Raw genomic sequence first — 17,963 nt, forward strand, 5'->3', positions numbered from 1 at the left:
AATCTAGGTTTCACAGGAGCCTGGCTGTCAGTGGAGTCCTCGGGAGGAGAAACACCACCCGCCACCAGGGCAGCCTGGGTGCCCAAGTCACTTCTTTGGAGGCAGCGCGACACCATGTGGACATTATGGAGAACTGGTGCCTTCAGGAGCTAGGGCGGGCGCACACTGCAGAGCCTCCCACCACCGTAGCTGAGACGCATCCTCAGTTGCGGAGCAATCTTGAACTGGCACAAATAAAAATAAAAGCAGGCCCTAAATTAGAGCGGAAAGGATGAGGCTCTAAGATCAACTTAATAACAAAAGCCTAGAAGTTCTCATAAAACTTACAAATGGCAATATTTTTTGTTGAGGCCTGGGGACATCTGTGTCCCCAAGTACCCACCCTCTCACACACTATTTGAATTTAAGGTTTTGTCCACTTTCATATACATTTCAGAGAAGGGGCTTCTCCCTTGAAACTTTCAGAGTAATTTCACAGTTTATCAGATCTTGAACCGAGAGCTGGGTTTGGAAGAAGGAACAAGTGCAAAGCCTGTAGCTACTGGGCAAACTGAATGGTGGGACGGGGGTTGGGGGGTGTGGGGAGTGGGCATAGCCAAGAGGGGAAGCAGCCTTCGGGCAGAAGCACTTTGAATTGTGGAGAGGGCTGGGCTGCTCCACAGACTCTCACTTAATATGTCCTTTGAACCCAGAATGAACCATTGCCAAATGGGCTAGGACCACGGGTTTTAGCTGTGGTGTTATTGTGGGCTATTGGCCTTGGCACCCCGGCACTAACCGAACAAGCCCAGCATCCAGGAGCATCCAGAACCCTTGGATACCCCCTCCATCTACCCATCCATCCACCCACCCACTCAACAGCTATCCTGCTGCGGTCATCTGCTGAGGTCGCTCCCTGCCCCGGGCTGTAACATCTCTCAAAGTCCTTCCTTGCTCTCCTTCTCACCACCACTCAGGTTCGGCTCCTTATCACCCTGACCCTAAATCAATACCATACCTTTCAACAGGTCTCCTGCTTCTGGGCCCTACTGGGCCAATCATCCCAAGCACCACTCCTAAATAAGTCTCCCTAGCATGCCCCCAAGTTCTCCCGAGTGATGGCAGCGTGCCCGCAGCACCCAGCCTGGATTTCCTGGCTCGGCCCAGACGTCCAGCCCACGTGCCTGCATTGTAACTCCATCTTTTGGCGTTCGTGACTTCCTGAGGATAAGAGCTTTATTTTATATTTCAAAATCAAATCAAATGTAAAAAACAAAGGGCTTTTAGCATACATGCATGCACACATACAGGTGTGTTTTGATTTGGGCCTGTGTTTGACAGTCAGCGAGAGTGCCTGAGCACAGCTGTGGCCCAGTGCCGAGGGCTGAGTGGGATCGGAACTCAGCTCAGGATCCTTTTGCTCAGCTGTGCACCCGCCTTGGGGCCACAGCACCCTGGGAGAAGAGGTGCCTTTCCTATTGCACCCAAGCCTCCTGCTATTGTCCTTCCGAGAGGCGTTGCTCTCAGAGGAAAACAGAGTGGTCCAAAACAGCATACAATGAGTAAGGCACATTTTAGGAGCAGCTAAGACTCCTCCTGGCGTCCTTCAGATGAATGTGTGAAGGTGTGACGGAAGGGCGACCCTACCCACTGTGAAATATAAATTACAACATAACATGATTTCTTTCAGACCATAAAACTCAGCAGGGTGTTACCTGCCCTCACCTGGTTAGGAGTGAGTTTTAATAACTCTCTCCTTTCCCTTCTAGAGCCTCCCAGGTAAACCTGTGCTTTCTCCCTCACAGCCTGAGAACCCCAACCCCGGGAGGAGCCAGCCCATCAACCTGAACCATTATGCCACCAAGAAGAGCGTGGCAGAGAGCATGCTGGACGTGGCTCTCTTCATGTCCAATGCCATGCGGCTGAAAACGGTGCTGGAGCAGGGGCCGTCTTCTCAATACTATGCTACCCTCATCACTCTCATCAGCATCTCTCTGCTCCTGCAGGTCGTCATCGGAATCCTCCTCGTGGTCATTGGTGAGCCCAGGCCTGGAGTTGGCCCCAGTGCCCCCTTAGTGGGAAGATGAGCCCCAAGTGTCTTCCCTGTACCACCCTGCTTTGTACGTGCCTACTTCTCAGCCATACACGAACCTGGTGTAAGCCCTCTGCACCTACAAATGCCCAAGTGACACCCACAGAGTGATGAGAGGCACCCTGCCCTACCTCTTGGTGTTCCATACAGAGGCCACTCCACAACACTGCTGAGTGACACCCTCACTAACTTGTAGCAGTCCCATATCACCTGTGTGAGCATGCACCCCACTCAGAAGATCCGGTGTAAGTTCCCAAACCCCGATTCTATGAAGCACCACATGGATGCCCCCACACTGGTCAGTGAGGGAAGAGGTGTCCAATGCAATGACACCACCTCCCTTGACTTCTGCCACATGGATCTCTGAGCTGCCAGACTTTCTCTGAACTCTAGTGGGTTTTGTGAGGGACGCTTCAGACTGTAGCCCCCACCCTGACTTTTACCTCTCACTCTCCACTTCTCCACAGCACGACTGAACCTGAATGAGGTGGAAAAGCAGTGGCAATTAAACCAGCTCAACAATGCTGCCACCATCTTGGTCTTCATCACTGTTGTCATCAATGTCTTCATTACAGCTTTTGGGGCACATAAGACAGGGTTCCTGGCTGCCAGGACCTCAAGGAATCCTCTCTGAATTCAGTTTGGAACCCAGGTGAGGGAAGCTGGGAGGTCCTCAGGCCCAATGGCTCCCCAGACAGCCCTTTTCTCACTTCTGGGGGTTTAGGGTAAGAGAGAAATCCCTGCCACGCAAAAGGAGAAAGTAGATCTGGGACAAGGAGGGAATCCTGGAGAAGAGCTTGGATGGGGACTCAGAAAGGCCCCCAGTGCTGTTAACAGTTCTTCTCCTCTAGTTTAGACTCGGGTTTTTCCATCTCCTGAGATGGGAGGGAGGCAATGTGGATAGTGGTTGGCTCTGCCCCTCCGGCAAGAGGCAAGATGGAGATGTGGGATTTCCCCCTTGGCATTGTCCAGCAGTCCTGGCTACTCAAACTGTGGTCCATGAACCAACAGCAACGAAAGCACCGGAAGCTTGCTGGCAATGTAGAATCTCAGGCCCACTCCCGCTCTACTGAGTCAGCATCTGCATCTTTGAAGGCTGCAGGGGAATCGAGGGCACTCTGCCTCACTGCCTGTTCTCGGCTTCCCCACAGGTACTGGATCTGGAGCTGCTTCCGCCTCTTTCCTCCCTGATCTGCCGGGCTGATGAGCACTTCCCCTGGGAGCTCCTGAAAGAGCAATGTAGATGCCTGCTTCCTACCACAGCACCTGAGTGAAGATGGGATAGTTTACTGGTCCAAGTGAATTTCATCTTGGTCCACAGGCCTGAGCTCAGCGTGGGATAGTGCCAACCTTTGCTCCTGGTGGCACCCGCACCTGAGGCATGTCAACCCAAGGCTGACTCCACCAGCTTAAGGACTCTGGTTCTGACTTACTCCATTCCTCCCCTCTGTCCCACCCATTCCCAGGTAAAATGGAATGATTTCTATCTATAAAAGTTTCTGCAAATCCACTGAAGTCAAGTCAAACTTTATGCTTTTAGCTGCATCTGAGCTGCCATCTCCATCTGTGTCCTGGAAAGGGCTCAAAGGATCAAACTCCAAGCTTGGAAAGAGAAAAGGCTTTTAAATCACTCCCTCTCCTCTGGATTGTGCTCTGAGTCAACTTTTCAGGCCCCACATGCCTTGGGCCAATTACCATCAGCTACACCAATGGCTGATTAGTCAATTCTAGATTGACGCATGTAAGCACACTCCTTTCGAAACCTCCTTTAAACCTGTTCTAGCTTTCATGTTAGCACCTTGTCTTAGGCATGTGTTTGAGAAATATGAACTCTGATTTATGCCTACGCCAAATATAACTAGGGAGGTCAATCTGCACCTGCAAAGCATCAACAGGGCATCCCCAGCTCAAGCAGAAAGTATTTTTAAATTGTCTGCTATTTTAGAATAAGCCACACCTCAGCTCCTCTCCACTATTCCCCAAAACCATTCTGGCCCTCTTTCTAGCCTTATTCACCTGGGGTGTCCACCAGCCTCACTCCTTTGAAACCACAAGCTCCATTAACCTGCCAAACAGAAATGCCTGGTCTATCAGACTGTGAGCTCCTCACACAGGACCAATGTGGTCCCCTCCAGGAGTAAACCACAGCACAGAGCAGGCTGTCTGCCACACAGCAGGCATCACACTAATGGTAATGGGTGGAGGGTGGCGTGGAAGGGTCCTTGGCACGTCCTTCAGAGGCCAAACGACAGAGACATGAACCATGGGGCCCTCAGCCCAACCCTCTCCCACCAGGATGGGCAACAGGAAAATGCAAGAGCCATTCTGTATTCTAAGAAGATGCAGTATTTAATGCTTTCCCCCCACCATCCCAGTCCCTCCCCCACCCTAGACATTTCCCTACAGAGTAGGAGCCCTTGCCAGGTCCTCCCCCTTAAGGCAGATGGTGTGGAGGTAACAAACACAAGGCACTGGCCAGGGGCACAGGGGGCGGTGGGCAGGGCAGGGGAGGCTGGGCTGGCCCTGTTACCAGAAGAGAAGCAGGAGGGCTGTTTGGGCTGGCCCAGGCCTCCCAGTGAATGCCCAATGAGGAGTGTGGCCCCAGAAAGAAACCTAGCACCACAGCTGGCCATCTGTAGCTCTGCCTACACCCTACAGACCTTGCCCAAAGGCAGTGAGCGGGAGTAGGGACCCTAAAGAGCCATAGCCCAAGGGCAGGTATGGGCATCCAAAAGCCACCGTGTCACTGAAAAGCCCTGTGCTTCCTGATTTCTTAAGATGGAGGCAAGGATTCTCTTCAAGCCCGAGGGTTCTCAACAGGCTCTAATCTCCCCTATGCAAAGTTTATGCTCTTGGTGAATACAGGGCCCACTAAGTAGACCCTCCAAATGCTGTGCCTGGGACTGACTGTCCCAGCAGGGGGCTTGGGCCAGCTGCCTGGGCCTGCCACACCACCATCAGCCCTTGCTCACAGCAGGGAGCCCTGTGCTGGCCTCCCAGACAGCCGCAGAGCTCAGGGTCCAGTGTCCACTGCATTAGCGGTGAATTCAGCAGCAGTGGCAGAGGCAGCAGCAGCAGAGAAATCCCCACCACAAAGGCACCTGGGGATCATTAGTGCAAGGTAAGTGTGTGATCATCAGGTGACAGAAGGGTGGCCTCGACTATAAAGGCCGAGGGCTATTTTCCCTGAACTTGCTTCACTTTTCGGTTCCTCCTAGTCCTACTCCCTTCCACTTGGGGAAGAGAACCCAGAACCACGTCCTCACCTCCCCAGACCTGCCACCCTGCTGCCTCCTACCCTGGTCCATTATATGGTTCCCTTCCACCCACACCCCTTCCTCTTCTTCCACTCAAGGCCACGGCTGGGGCTCTCCCTGCAGGACGGCAAGTCCAGGGAGCTGGGCTGTGAGGACTCAAAGCTTCCCACTTCCCTTTTCATCCCTTCCTGCTGACTCCGGCCCCTCCTCTCATCTACGTCATGGTTTACTTAGTACACCCACATCCTCTTTCCCCTCTGCCTCCTCCATCTTGCCTGTCCTGCTTGGCCTACATGCCCCACACCAGGGTGAGCCCACTGCCCACCACTTCCTCGTCTCCCAACCCCTGTGGCACCAGGAAGAGGACGCCAGTTCTATGCTTCTGATGGGCCTGAAGTGAGCGCTGCCTGGAGGGTAAGGTTAATGCCCTAATTGGTGGCCAGCAGTTCGGTGACCACCTGGGAGAGATGTGCGTGTCTCTGCAAGGCACGGCCGGGGGTAGAGCAGAGGACGTGCTCCTCGTGGGGCCAGCTCCTCTGGTTATAAATCAGCTGCCGATCACAGACCGAGGGACACAGCTCTACACGGGAGTGGGTCTGAGGTATGCAAGTGGGGACACTCTCTAAAGGCACCACTCCATCCCCCTTTTGGAGTCAATGCTGGGTCTTGGACAGTTAAGGTTTGCTTTGTTGATAAAAAAAAAAAAAAAAAGAAAGAAACCCCAATAAAATATGTCCAATAGAAGAGCTTCCAGTTCCTGGTCGCTGTTCCTGTGAGGAGCGCAGGGTGGATGCTGGCACGCACCCCAAAGATGTAGGATGGTGTCACTCAAGCAGGTCTTCCCCTCCCTGACCTAACTGCACAGCCTCGGTGACTGTGAGCGAGCAGCCCCTCAAGCTGCCCTTCACAAAGTCTTCCGTCTTCCGTCTGCAGGCCCAGAGGATGGAGAGAGGGGCCTCGATAGCTGCCTGCAAGGGGACAGCTCCCAGTGGAGTGGGGGTGTTATGCTGAGGCCTTGGGGGCCCAGCCATGGCTTCTGCTCCCCACCTCACTCCCCCCAGCAGTCCACAGGGTGCTGGGGAGCAGCCGAGAGTCAAGGGGCAGGAAGTGGTCGGTCCAGTGGGCCACCCCTTGGGATTACGGCATCTTCATCTGGCGGCGATTCCACATGCCTCGCTTGGAATGGAAGTGATGGAAGAAGTTCCTGAGGGAGAGACGGTCCACTTCCAGGCCTGCTTGGAGGATCCTGAGTGAGAGAGGGGCAGGATGAGCCACAGAGCACAGGAGGCAACCAGGCGCCACATCTACAACAGCCCCGACCCTGTCTTCCTGTTTGTTCCCCACAGGCAGGAGCGGGGTGTGGTGCAGAGTGTGGGCTTTGGAGCCAGACAGCCTGAGTTTGAATCCCAGCTCCACACCATATAAGTCACATCATCTCTGAGCCTCAGTTCACTAATCTAGAAAGAGGATAATGATATACAGAAACTCGAGGGTGGTGGTAGACGAGAGATGGTAGACAGAGGTGCTCAGCACAGTGCCTGGCACTCAGCCAGCAGAAGACACATCATTGTGTTTGACGGAGACAGAGGCTGGAGCAGACCTCATCCTGGCCCTCCCCTGTCCTCTTCCTACGTGCACAGCCCACGGGGAGTCCCTCTCACAGAGAGACCTGTACTTGGGGCATGGGCACAAGTTACTGGAATCTGAAGCAGTTTCTTTCTCCTTGGGCTTCAGTAGAGGAAGGAGGGTTGAGAACTGAACTAGGGTCTGCATCTTCCCGGCCGCACAGGAAGACCACAGGTGGAGGTGGCTACTAGTCCAGATTTCTGTCCACTTTGGGATCTACTTGGATCTGGCTTTATGAGACTGGGGCTATCTCATAGAAGCTCCCTCAACCTTCCTCCTTTGCACTTTAAACTCTCTTAGTATTATTATCTTCCTTTCCTTTCTTCCCTCTAGGGAAAAGGCATAAACACATGCAGCATTTATGCCTGACACTTACTAGTTGCAAGATTTGGGGCAAGTTATTAAGACTCAGTTTTCTCATCTGGAAAAATGGAGATAATTACACCTACCTCACAGAGGTTTGGGGAGGACTGAATGAAGAAATGGATGTGAATCACCTACCAGTATAGGCAGACACCCACTGACTGGTGGCTGCATTTTGCCCTCAGGAAGCAGTGTATCTCTTCCTTGTCAAGTCCCACTGCCCAGTGCTCCTGACCTTGCCCTGTCCCCCTCCCCTGGACACTGTTCCTACAATGACACCCTTTCTTACTTGGATTTTTACCCCCTCTCTCCTTTGCCCCCACCCCTTAAGCTCAACTCTCCAAGTATCATCCTCTTTCCCTCCCCTTCTGTTGGCAGCAAATTTCCTGAAAGAGGAATCTCATCCTCATGCTGCCTCCACTTCCTCACACCCACAAGTTCTGTAACCCCTGTGACCTGGGGTCCCGGCCCAGCCAGCTCCTGGCCGTGTCCTTCTCTGAGGTTTTCCATACCCACAACTGTTTCCTCCTCCCTGAAACTCCCTTCTCCCCAGGCTTCCAGGGACCCAGACCTCATGGATGGCTTGTTGACCTTTAATGGTCCACACGACCTCTTTTGCTGGCTCAGAAGTCTTTCCTGACCCTTTGGCCTGTCTCTCTTATCCATCCCACAACTTCATCCTCCTCCCCAGGCAGCTGCGGCGGGGGGGGGGGGGGGGGGGGGGGCGCGGCGCCGCGCGCAAGGGGAAGCACCGACCTGGAGATGCAGCATGTGCTCCCACTGTGACTTGCTTGCTGCTCAGATCATTATCGTTTACATTTGTACAGGTCAGTTTTTGCTAACCTCATGACCGTTCATCAAGCACTTTCCATGCCAGCCTTGTGACAGAGACAAAGGCAGTATCCTCCCCTTTATAGACAGAGAAACTGAGTCTCCGCAAGAGAAGTAACTGGAGCCCAGTAAGTGGTAGAACTTCCTCCAAGTCCGATGCCTTCGCCTGCTTGTGGGGAACCTGCAGCCTAGGTGGCCGGGTCTAGGATGGTCTTGCCCCACTCCCTCCCCAGAGCAGAGCCCTCAGATGCCCCTCTCTCCCAGTCACCTGTCCAGCAGCTCCCAGTCTTCCCCACCCCAGCGGTCTCGGAACTCCTTGGTGTTCATGCCTCCGATCCTGTCTAGGTCTGACTTGTAGATGCCAAGCAGTCCAAATCCATTCACTTCCCAGTAGCCTGCGGACAGACAAGAAGCTCCAGGTGGGTGAGCCAGGGGCCAGGAGGAAGGAGTAAAGAAGGCTTCCAGGTGGCATCCCTAGAGCCTCCTCTGCAAGATAGACAATGACGTGCCTGTGGTTGAAAACTGTCTGATCTGGGCAAGTCCCTTGACTGTTTTGTGGGGGAAGCCCCTGAGCTAGGGTGCAGGGTCCAGTGAAAGCAGCAGTCCTACCAGGGAGTGACCGAGTTCTGGTGACAGTCTTACATTAGGGTCTCACAACGGTAGCTACTAAGAGGAGCGCGTGTCGGTTTCCTTGGCCATTTCCCTCTCCAGAGGAGGGGCCTGTCTTTCCATCTTTGTATCCTCACACGGCCAAGTCCGGCACGTAGTAAATGCTTAATAAACATGTGATGAATGAGTAAAGGGGAAGATGGGGAGGGCCATGTTCATCATTGCTGCTGCTGCTGTGGCTGGCAGCACAGCCTTTGGGGCACATCTCTGGACTGTCCAGGTGAGCAGAGCAGCAGGAAGGCAGGAGGGGAGGGTGCTGCTGTGTTAGACTGGACTGTTCCAGCTCTGGGGTTAAAAACCAAGGCCAGGAGGTCTTTCCTACCCTCCCTAGACCAGGGCAGGGCTCACCCTCAGGCCACTGGGGAGTGGCCCCGCAATGAAGTCTCATCACCATGGGGGCGAAGGCCATCTTGCCCTCCACACAGTGCTTCCGGATGGTATCAATGATGCCAGCTGGGAAGTGGATGTGGAGATCACAGAGGAAGATGATGCTGTGCGGGTCCTGGGGACAGATGTGGGAGGATCAGCAGACCCTGCAACCAGGGCTACAAGGCCAAGCCACTCTCTAGGACAATCCTCTGCTCTTCCCATTTGCGTGATTGACAAACCTCCACTAAACAAACGATTAGGCAGATTTCCACGGTACTGGGCATCAGAGCACAGTTCTTACAATCAGAGAGTAAATCCTGACTCCTCCCGTACTCTTTATGGACTCAAGGACTCTGGAAAAATGCTCCACCCGGGCAGCACAACAGAGGACCCCGTGTCCTCATTCCTTCCTCCCAGAGGAACTGACCTCCTTACACATCCCAAATATCTCTCTACCTCTTAACCAGCCCTTACTCTCATCTCCCAAGCCCCTCCCAGTCCATTTACCTTCACCAGGTCTATGCCAGCCTGAAGTCCAGCTGAGCGCTCGAAGTTTCCACTTAGTTTCATGTACTGGTAGCTGCAGGGGAAGAGAGAAGAGAGGGGCTGAGCATTAGGACGAGGCCGCGGCAGTCCCCTGAAGGAAGTTCGCAGGCATAGAGGAGAGACATGTGCTCCCGGAATGGGATTATGGCAGAGACTAGGGTCAGCAAAGCTGGATGAGACCTGTGGCTGTGCCCCGGGCCCAGCAGTGCTGACTTTGGGAAGAGGGTTCAGGCTGCACGCCAGCCAGGAAACCTCCTCACCTCCGCAGCTTGGACCTTTTCAGGGCCATCTCGACATCCATGTCCTCACTGCTATAGTCAGTGATGATGATGTTGAAGTGTGAGTCGCCGGTGGCCTGGAACAGCTTTTCCATGTCTCTGATGAACTGCTGCACCCAGCGCGCCTGGTTCTTCACTACCCGAGTGGGGCAGGCAGAGAGAAAGAAGCAGAGGTAACACAAAGAAGGCATGCCCACTCCTGGGTCCTGCAGGACAGAGTCTCATCAGACCTCTGCTCAGGGGCGACGCAGCTATGGGCAACCAGGAGCAATGCCATACAGACAGAGGCGAGCTTGCTATGGAGGGGCCTCTCCACCCTGCACAGCCCCCCCGGCAGGGCCTCTGAGAAGGCCTTCAGCCAGGACTTGCCATCAGTCTCTTATATTTATCCCTCATGCTCTAACACTGAAAACCTGTAATCTGTCTGTCTTATTTATCATCCTTATTTCCTGTCCCACCCCACTGTTACACTCCTGTTACACAGTCCCCATTCTATTACGTACCCTCTCTGTCCTATCTCTCCAGATCAGCTGTAAACCCCAGTACAACCCCAGTTGATTATCATTCCCAACCTTGAAATAGGTACCATAGAAAGAGTGATGGCCTCAAGTCAGTACATACTCTCAGCTTGAGCTATCTAGACATGTACACTTAGACTAGTGACTTTTCTCTTGTGAGCCTCAGTTCCTCGACTGTAAAGCGGCCATTTTCACAAGCTCCCGGAAGATGGTCAGTGAGCAGAGACCTGGTGCTCAGGATTACTATTAGTGTCCCTGCTCCGCTGACAGTGCCCAGGCTCGGCTGGAGGCTCACCAGGCACGATGAAGTGGACCACTGCTCGGTGATTCCAGGAGAAGCCCTGGGGCCAGCACAGCTTGGGCTCTGGGGCCCGGACATTCAAGACACGTCTCTGGCGGTTGTGTGGGCCCCATACCAGGCCCTGCAGGTTCCGGGCCTCGGCCTCTTCCCCACCAGCTGGATCGATGCCCTGCCAGCCTCGCGCAGACACATACTCAGAGAGCCGCACCAGGCGCTGGCCTTGCTCCAGCAGCTCAAGCTCCAGGAGGTAGCGACCCCCACGTAGCTGGTCTTGCCGCTTCTCCACATTCACAATGCGCCGCAGCTGGTATCTCCTATGGCAAAAAGGGTGGGGGGCTTGAGTAATTCTTTCCCCCACTGTGGGGCAGCGTGGTGTGGTAGAAGCCTGTGAGGCCAATTGTCAAGAAACTGGTATTTGTCCTCGCTTTGCCGCTGGCTAAGTTGCTTATGCAAGATGCTTTTAACCTCTCTAGTATTCCCTGCCTCCACCTTGTTTTTGGTTGCTTTGTGTGTGTTTTGTGCCTCCATCTTTAAAAATGCACCTATTGAGTTGTGATGATCTCTAAACTCTTTTATAGCTATGAGATTGTATATAAGGTGAATGAGTTTCCTTCAGAAGTTGACTTTAATTAATAAAATACTCTGTTCAAACAACAGTACATAATACATAATTAGGTAAATGTTCATTAGTTGGCTCAACATCATTAGTCACTAGGGAAATGTAAATCAAAACGACAATGTGGCCAAACCGGTTTGGCTCAGTGGATAGAGCGTCGGCCTGCGGACTCAAGGGTCCTGGGTTCGATTCCAGTCAAGGGCATGTGCCCTGGTTGCGGGCACATCCCCAGTGGGGGGTGTGCAGGAGGCAGCTGATCGATGTCTCTCATCGATGTTTCTAACTCTCTATCCCTCTCCCTTCTTTTCTGTGGAGGGTCAATAAAATATATTTAAAAAAAAACAAAAAACCGACAATGTGAGATACCATTTCACACCCATTAGAATGGTTATTTAAAAAAGGAAAATAACAAGTGTTGGCAAAGGATGTAGAGAAACTGGAACCTTCATACACTGCTGATGGGAATGTAAAATGGTGTAGCTGATTTGGAAAAGCGATTGGCAGGTCCCCAAAATATTAAACATAGAGTTACCATATGACCCAGCAATTCTACTCCTAGGTGTATACCCAAGAGAACTGAAAACATGATCACACAAAAACTTAGTACACGAATGTTCCGAGTAGCCTGGTATTCATAATAGCCAAAAAGTGGAAACACCTAAATGTCAATTAAGTGATGAACGGATACACATTATGTGGTATATTCCTACTAAGGAATATTATACAGCAATATAAAGGACGGAAATAGGCAATACATTTTACATGGATGAGCCTTGAAAGCATTTTGCTAAGTCTAAGGAGACAGACACAAAAGGCCACATATTATATAGTTGCATTTGTGTGAAATGTCTAAATAGGTAAATCTATAGTGATAGAAAGTAGAGACTGGGAGGAGGGAGGAATGGGAATTAACCACTATTAGCTACAGGGTTCCTTTAAAAAGTGATAGAAATGGCCCAACTGGTGTGGCTCAGTAGTTGAGCAGCGACCCAAGAGGTTACCAGTTCGATTCCCAGTCAGGGCACATGCCGGGATTGCAGGCTCAACCCCCAGTAGGGGGTGTGCAGGAGGCAGCCGATGGGTGTTTCTCTTTCATCAATGTTTCTATCTCTCTATCCCTCTCCCTTCCTCTCTCTTTAAAATCAATAAAAACATTTTTTAAAAGTGATAGAAATGTTCTGGAATCAGAAAATGGTGATGGTCACACAATATATGAATATACTTAAAACCCACTGAATCGTATACTCTTAAATGGTGTGGGAATTTTATCTTAATTGAAAAAAATGTTGATTGGTTAAATGAATGAAACAACAAAGAGCTCAGCCATTCTAGCCCTTCTAGCCCACATCTGGGGTTTGTTCCTATTAGTCTCTTTTAGCCTCCGTTTTGCCTGATCTGTCTTTTTACTAGCTCCTTCCCTGAGAGAGGGGACCACAATTGCCAGGTCTTCCCAGTGCTTTTAGGCTGGGAGCCAAGGCATTTCAAAACCTTGCTTGATGGTGGAACGAAGACCTGACTGGTCCAGGTCACCTCCAGGGGCAGGGGCTCCAGGCACCTGTCCTTTCCAGGAGTCTGCAACAAGGGAACCCACTACAGCCCCTAGGTCCCTGCCCCCTGGGCCAGCATGCCTCAGCCCCGGCCCCAGGAGAGCCCTTTACCTTACCCCCGGCTCCTCTGGTTGAGCTTCTTTATGAAGACCCGTGTGATCTCGAGAGCCTCCTGCTCTGGAAGCAGCAGGTTGCCAGATGTGTTACAGCTCAGATCAATCCAGTCAGTCCGCAGGGCTTGGAAGTCAAGGTTCTGTGCACTGAAAGTCTGGTCCCAGTTTACCACTGGGTCAAACATGGGCACGTATTCAAACACCTCACTCACATCCTCTTCCTCTTCCTCTTCTTCACCCTCTTCCTCTCCCTCCACTTGCCCTTCCTGGCCTGCAGCTGCTACCACCTTCTCCTCCCCAGGCCAACCCCTCCTCGGGGCCAGAGGCTCCATCCTGTCACCCCTCTTCTGCTCTGCAATGTATGACTCAACTTGATTAAGCCACTGGGACTGCCCTAGAGTCTTCCTGGGGCTATCCCCAGTGGGCCTGGGCCTTTTGACTTGAGGTAGGTTCCCCATCCGGTGCCCAGGCCACTTGTCAGAATGAGGTGGATTTTGGCTGGGCTCAGGTCTGGGTTTTCTCTCCATCTTCTCTGCTTGCTGGACTGGGATATTGCTGGTCTTCACTGGGAAGGGAGTTATAGAGTTCTGCTTGGAAAGGGGGGCAGGCAGCCCCTCCCGGGGCCGTGCCAGGAGTTTCCGCAGGCTCCGGAGGTGGTAGTCAGTGACATCCTGCCCGGGGGTAGAGGTAGGCACGTGTTTTCCCTCTGGCTCAGTGGAAGCAGGGGTCTCCTCTGCTGCCTCTTCATACTGGGACTCTTCTAGAAGGCCTTCTTCAAAACCTGTCATTAATAACAACCATTCCTCACGTCAGAGTTTGCAAGCTTTTCCCAAGACATACAAATACCTGGTGATTATGTGTGATACTTCAAGGGGTTTCAGACAGGGATGGCATCTGGGCTCTGCCACTTACTTGTGACCTGGGGTGAGTCACTCACCCTCAGTAACCCCAGTTTCTCCATTTGCATAAAGGGAATAACGAGCCATCTTCCACGGGTTTTTGTGAAGACAGAGTGATATAAATACACAAAGTGCCTAGCAGGTGCCTGGCACATGGAGGATTCCAACAAACGGCCCAACCCAGGCCCTAGCGCCTCAAGAAGAAAGGCCACAGGAAGACAGTGCTTCGCTGTAGAACTTCTCAAATGACGTGCTAGGGACAGCGCACCCTAGGGCAGCCCAAGTGATCTCCAGGGCTCGGAACCTCCAGCTGACCCAGCCTGCTGTCACCAACAGTCATGTTCTTGTAGAACATGTGCCTTGATATAGAAAAGCTGGGAGTACTGCTCTGCACCCTTGGGTGTGGAAGGAGTGGCCATGTGGTTTGGATTTTTTTTTTAATTTTTTTATTGATTTCAGAGAGGAAGGGAAAGGGAGAGAAATAGAAACATCAATGATGAAAGAGAATCACTGATCAGCTACCTCCCGCACGCCCCCACTGGGGATCAAGCTCACAAGCCAGGCATGTACCCTGACTGGGAATTGAACTGTGAACTCCTGGTTCATAGGTCAATGCTCAACCACTGAGCCATGTTGGCTGGACTCGTTTGAATTTTAAGCTCCTCAGGTGCAGGGCTAGCATAGTCTGAACTTCTTTTAGAAATAGACCATGGTCACCCCTCCCAGCATGACCTGGAAGCCCCAGCTCTCACTCTGTACCTGGCTGCTCTGGCCCCTGCTTCTCAGGCTGGTCAATCTTGATGTACTCCTGGAAGCTGAACCTGTAGGAGGAAGGGAAAAGCAGGCTGCACAGGTGCCCTGTAGGCAGAGCATGAGGCTCTGCTGGAAGTTCCAGCAGCAGTCTGAGGTCATGTCCCGGACCAGAGCAGAGGAGGGAGGCTGGGTGAGCGTGTGTGTGTGTGTGTGTGTGTGTGTGTGTCGGTGGGGGGGGGGGGGGCAGATCTGTGAGTATGGGAAGTGCATAGGAAGGGCCAAGGCTCCTTGGGCTGGAAGAGCCATTGAGTCCCTCTGGTCCAGGCAGCTCCCCTGGCTCCTGCAAAGCGCCATCTTCTTGCCTCATTCAGTGTTGCTCACCTGTCCTGGTAGAATGTGTTTTCTTGGTAGAAGCATTTGTTATAGGTTTCCATGTGGCTAAGGCGGGTGTAGTCATTGGGGTAAACAAAGGACAGATGAACCTGGAGGTAGAGAAAGAAGCAGCAGGAGAAAGAAGGTGGGATCTTGGTAAGAAATCAGCCAACCAGAGTTGCACCTGCCCCTCCTCCCCCTCTCCTAGGAACCTGCCCTAGTGGGGAGGGAAGGGCTGCTCTGAGCTCTGAATGCAACATCTGCTCATGCAGACCAGGATTCCACTCCACTCTCTCTTTTTTTGAATCCTCACCTGAGGATATGCTTATTGATTCTGGAGAGAGAGGGAGAGAGATTAATGTGAGAGAAAACATCAATTGGTTGTCTTCCGTACATGCCCGACCACGGATCAAACCTGCAACCCTTTGGTGTATGGGACAACACTCCAACCAACTGAGCCGCACTGGCCAGGGCCCACTCCACTCTATGCCTCCTCTCTGGGCTCTCTGGGTCTAACATAACCCCTACAGGCTAGTTCTCCAGTGCACACGTCCCTCATCTCCGCTGCAGACCCTCCCTCCTCCTCCTGCCATCTTATCCTCTCCTGCAACATCTACACCTTTACCTGCAACCTCCCACCACCCTGGAACAACCCCTTTTGTTATTTACTTCACTATTTTTTGCCCCCTTTAAACATAGCTCAAGGCAATCACCACCCAAAACCTTCTCCATGCCACCCCAGCCATCCTCTGAGTCCTGGTCATTCTCTCCTGCCTCCAGCACTCTCTCTGTTCTTCTGCCTCTCTAGTTTCCACACAGCCTGAAAGTTCTCTCGTGTTCCCCTCCATAGCTCATTTCTCCAGTGTCTTATCTATGAGTTTAATAGGTGCTGCTGGCCGACTGGCTGGTAGGACTGACCCGGGCAGGACAGGGTTGTGTAGCCCATGGAGCAAAGAGTGTAAGAAGCCTCATGCCAGCCCACCTCACATCATCACTGTGGCAGAACTGGTGTATGGGGTTCCCTAAGGCAGAATTCCACTCTTAGGCTTTGCAGGGCAGTCCACCTGGGCCAGAAGCAACTTGGAATGCTCGTTCTCCCAGCCCAGGGGCCTGGGAGGCCACCCTGTCTGCTGGTATGCGACGTGGGAAGGAGAGGGAAGTAAGCTTCAGCAACCGCCCATCTCAGCCATAGGCAACAAGCCCTCTCTCACTCCTGCCCCCCACTGTCCGGGCCCCAGACTTACAAACCGGAGGCCCTGGTAGCGCTGCAGGGGGAGCCCATCCACCAGGTAGCTGGGTTTGTAGGGACAATCAGGCAGGACGTGGCGGAGATGAGACTTGGAGATCAGAGGCACTGAGGACAGTAAGGGAAGGGGATGAGGATGGGGAGTGGGAGCCGGAAACAGGGGCTGGCTTAGAGCCACAAAGGCTCCTGGCTGAGGGATGAGGGCTGAAGTCCTCTGCCCTGAGCAGCACCTTTGTATTCACTGGAGACAGCTGTGGTCAGAGTCCATGGCCATTGGCTGAGGTTGCCAGACCAGGGCTGGCACCACTCCTCTGGGGGGGGCACTCACGGAGCACCTTGGCGGCAGAGGACTCAGACTCCCTAGTTCAAGGCACAGTATCGCATTGGGATCGCTGTACAGGGCTGGCCTCAGTAAAGGGTTAGAGACTTCCAAGTGCAGTGCAATAACTGAATTTCCTTTGAGACTCGGGGGATGTAGGACATGACTTTGTCATCTTTTAAAATGTACACACTCCCAAGAGTTTAAGACTCTGACACCTTAGTGGGAACATACTAGTATTTCTCTCACTGGGTAAGAAGAGCCAGAATCCAGTTAGAAACTATGGGATTTGTGATTGCAGAGGGACACCCAGGGAACTTCTGGGTTCGAGTTCTCTTTCTAGTCCTGGGCAGTAGTTACACAAATGTTTGCTCTATAATGATTTGTGTAGTGTAAAGTTGTACATGTATGTTTTTGTAGTTTTCTGTGTGCGTGTTATATTCCACACTACAATCTTCTGGGTTTGGGGACCCTGGTAGAACTGACAGGTCTCCTGAGTCTCCACCCACACCACGGACCTGGCCATATACCGTCCCCAGACTGGGTGACAAGTATGCAGCCGAGGCCTCACCTCGATAGAGGGTGTCCCGGGGGTCAGGCCGAAGCATGTCAGCGAGGGGCTGCTCATCTGTGGGAAGAGAGTCTGGGGAGCCTGCATGGCTGGCTGCTGTCTGTGGGATGTGGCCCACCTCATCCATCCTTAGGAACGTCTCATCTGGGCCAGGGAGGAAAGAAAAGAGGGCAGCTGTGAGCCCTGGAGCAAACCCAGCCCAGAACCCAGGCCCTGTCTCTTTGAGGGGCTGGGGAAGAGGCTCAGTCAAGGCTCCCGTACACCCCCAGAGGCAGTACAGGATGTACTCGACCCTCTTCCCTCTAGCCCTGCCCCCCATAACTTGTGGTTTCAGGTCTTTATCTCCCTTTAACTCTCTCCACTAGCCCCATGACCAGCACACACCACAATTTTTGTGTGAATTGGAAAAGAATACATCTTCCTCAAAATGTTTTACAGCTATCTGCTAGGAATTTGTCATTATATAAGTACTAGTATGTTTAATTTATTGAACAAACACATATATAGTTCTTACTAAATAATAAGCCAGGCATGTTCTAAGCATCTTACAAATAACCCATTTAGCCCGGCCTGCATGGCTCAGTGGTTGAGCATCGACCTATGAACCAGGAGGTCACAGTTTGATTCCGGGTCGGGACACATGCCTGGGTTGCAGGCTCGATCCCCAGGGTGGGGCATGCAGGAGGCAGCTGATCAAT

The 17,963-nt window shown here is 52.5% G+C and overlaps 2 protein-coding genes across 2 annotated transcripts in view; one reads left to right on the forward strand and one right to left on the reverse strand.

The window, feature by feature from the left end:
• NINJ2 (ninjurin 2) overlaps positions 1 to 3,575 on the forward strand; it is an 83,149-nt gene extending 79,574 nt beyond the window's left edge. The window contains exons 2-4 of the mRNA XM_070407555.1: positions 1,785 to 2,016; positions 2,539 to 2,723; positions 3,223 to 3,575. Coding sequence (XP_070263656.1) covers positions 1,785 to 2,016; positions 2,539 to 2,705 — 399 coding nt within the window. The 3' untranslated portion in view covers positions 2,706 to 2,723; positions 3,223 to 3,575. The remainder of the gene's footprint in view (positions 1 to 1,784; positions 2,017 to 2,538; positions 2,724 to 3,222) is intronic.
• Positions 3,576 to 4,453: 878 nt separating this feature from the next.
• B4GALNT3 (beta-1,4-N-acetyl-galactosaminyltransferase 3) overlaps positions 4,454 to 17,963 on the reverse strand; it is a 92,425-nt gene continuing 78,915 nt past the window's right edge. Inside the window, exons 10-20 of the mRNA XM_070409506.1 lie at positions 17,266 to 17,409; positions 16,374 to 16,483; positions 15,139 to 15,239; positions 14,764 to 14,825; positions 13,109 to 13,886; positions 10,824 to 11,143; positions 9,993 to 10,146; positions 9,694 to 9,766; positions 9,166 to 9,319; positions 8,417 to 8,543; positions 4,454 to 6,574 (exon numbers count right to left, since the gene is read on the reverse strand). Of these exons, the coding sequence (XP_070265607.1) occupies positions 6,466 to 6,574; positions 8,417 to 8,543; positions 9,166 to 9,319; positions 9,694 to 9,766; positions 9,993 to 10,146; positions 10,824 to 11,143; positions 13,109 to 13,886; positions 14,764 to 14,825; positions 15,139 to 15,239; positions 16,374 to 16,483; positions 17,266 to 17,409 (2,132 nt within the window). The 3' untranslated portion in view covers positions 4,454 to 6,465. The remainder of the gene's footprint in view (positions 6,575 to 8,416; positions 8,544 to 9,165; positions 9,320 to 9,693; positions 9,767 to 9,992; positions 10,147 to 10,823; positions 11,144 to 13,108; positions 13,887 to 14,763; positions 14,826 to 15,138; positions 15,240 to 16,373; positions 16,484 to 17,265; positions 17,410 to 17,963) is intronic.

This window comes from Myotis yumanensis, unplaced genomic scaffold (genome assembly GCF_028538775.1).
Source record: "Myotis yumanensis isolate MYYU_CA2020_CCGP unplaced genomic scaffold, mMyoYum1.0.hap1 SCAF_3, whole genome shotgun sequence".
NCBI lineage: Eukaryota > Metazoa > Chordata > Mammalia > Chiroptera > Vespertilionidae > Myotis > Myotis yumanensis.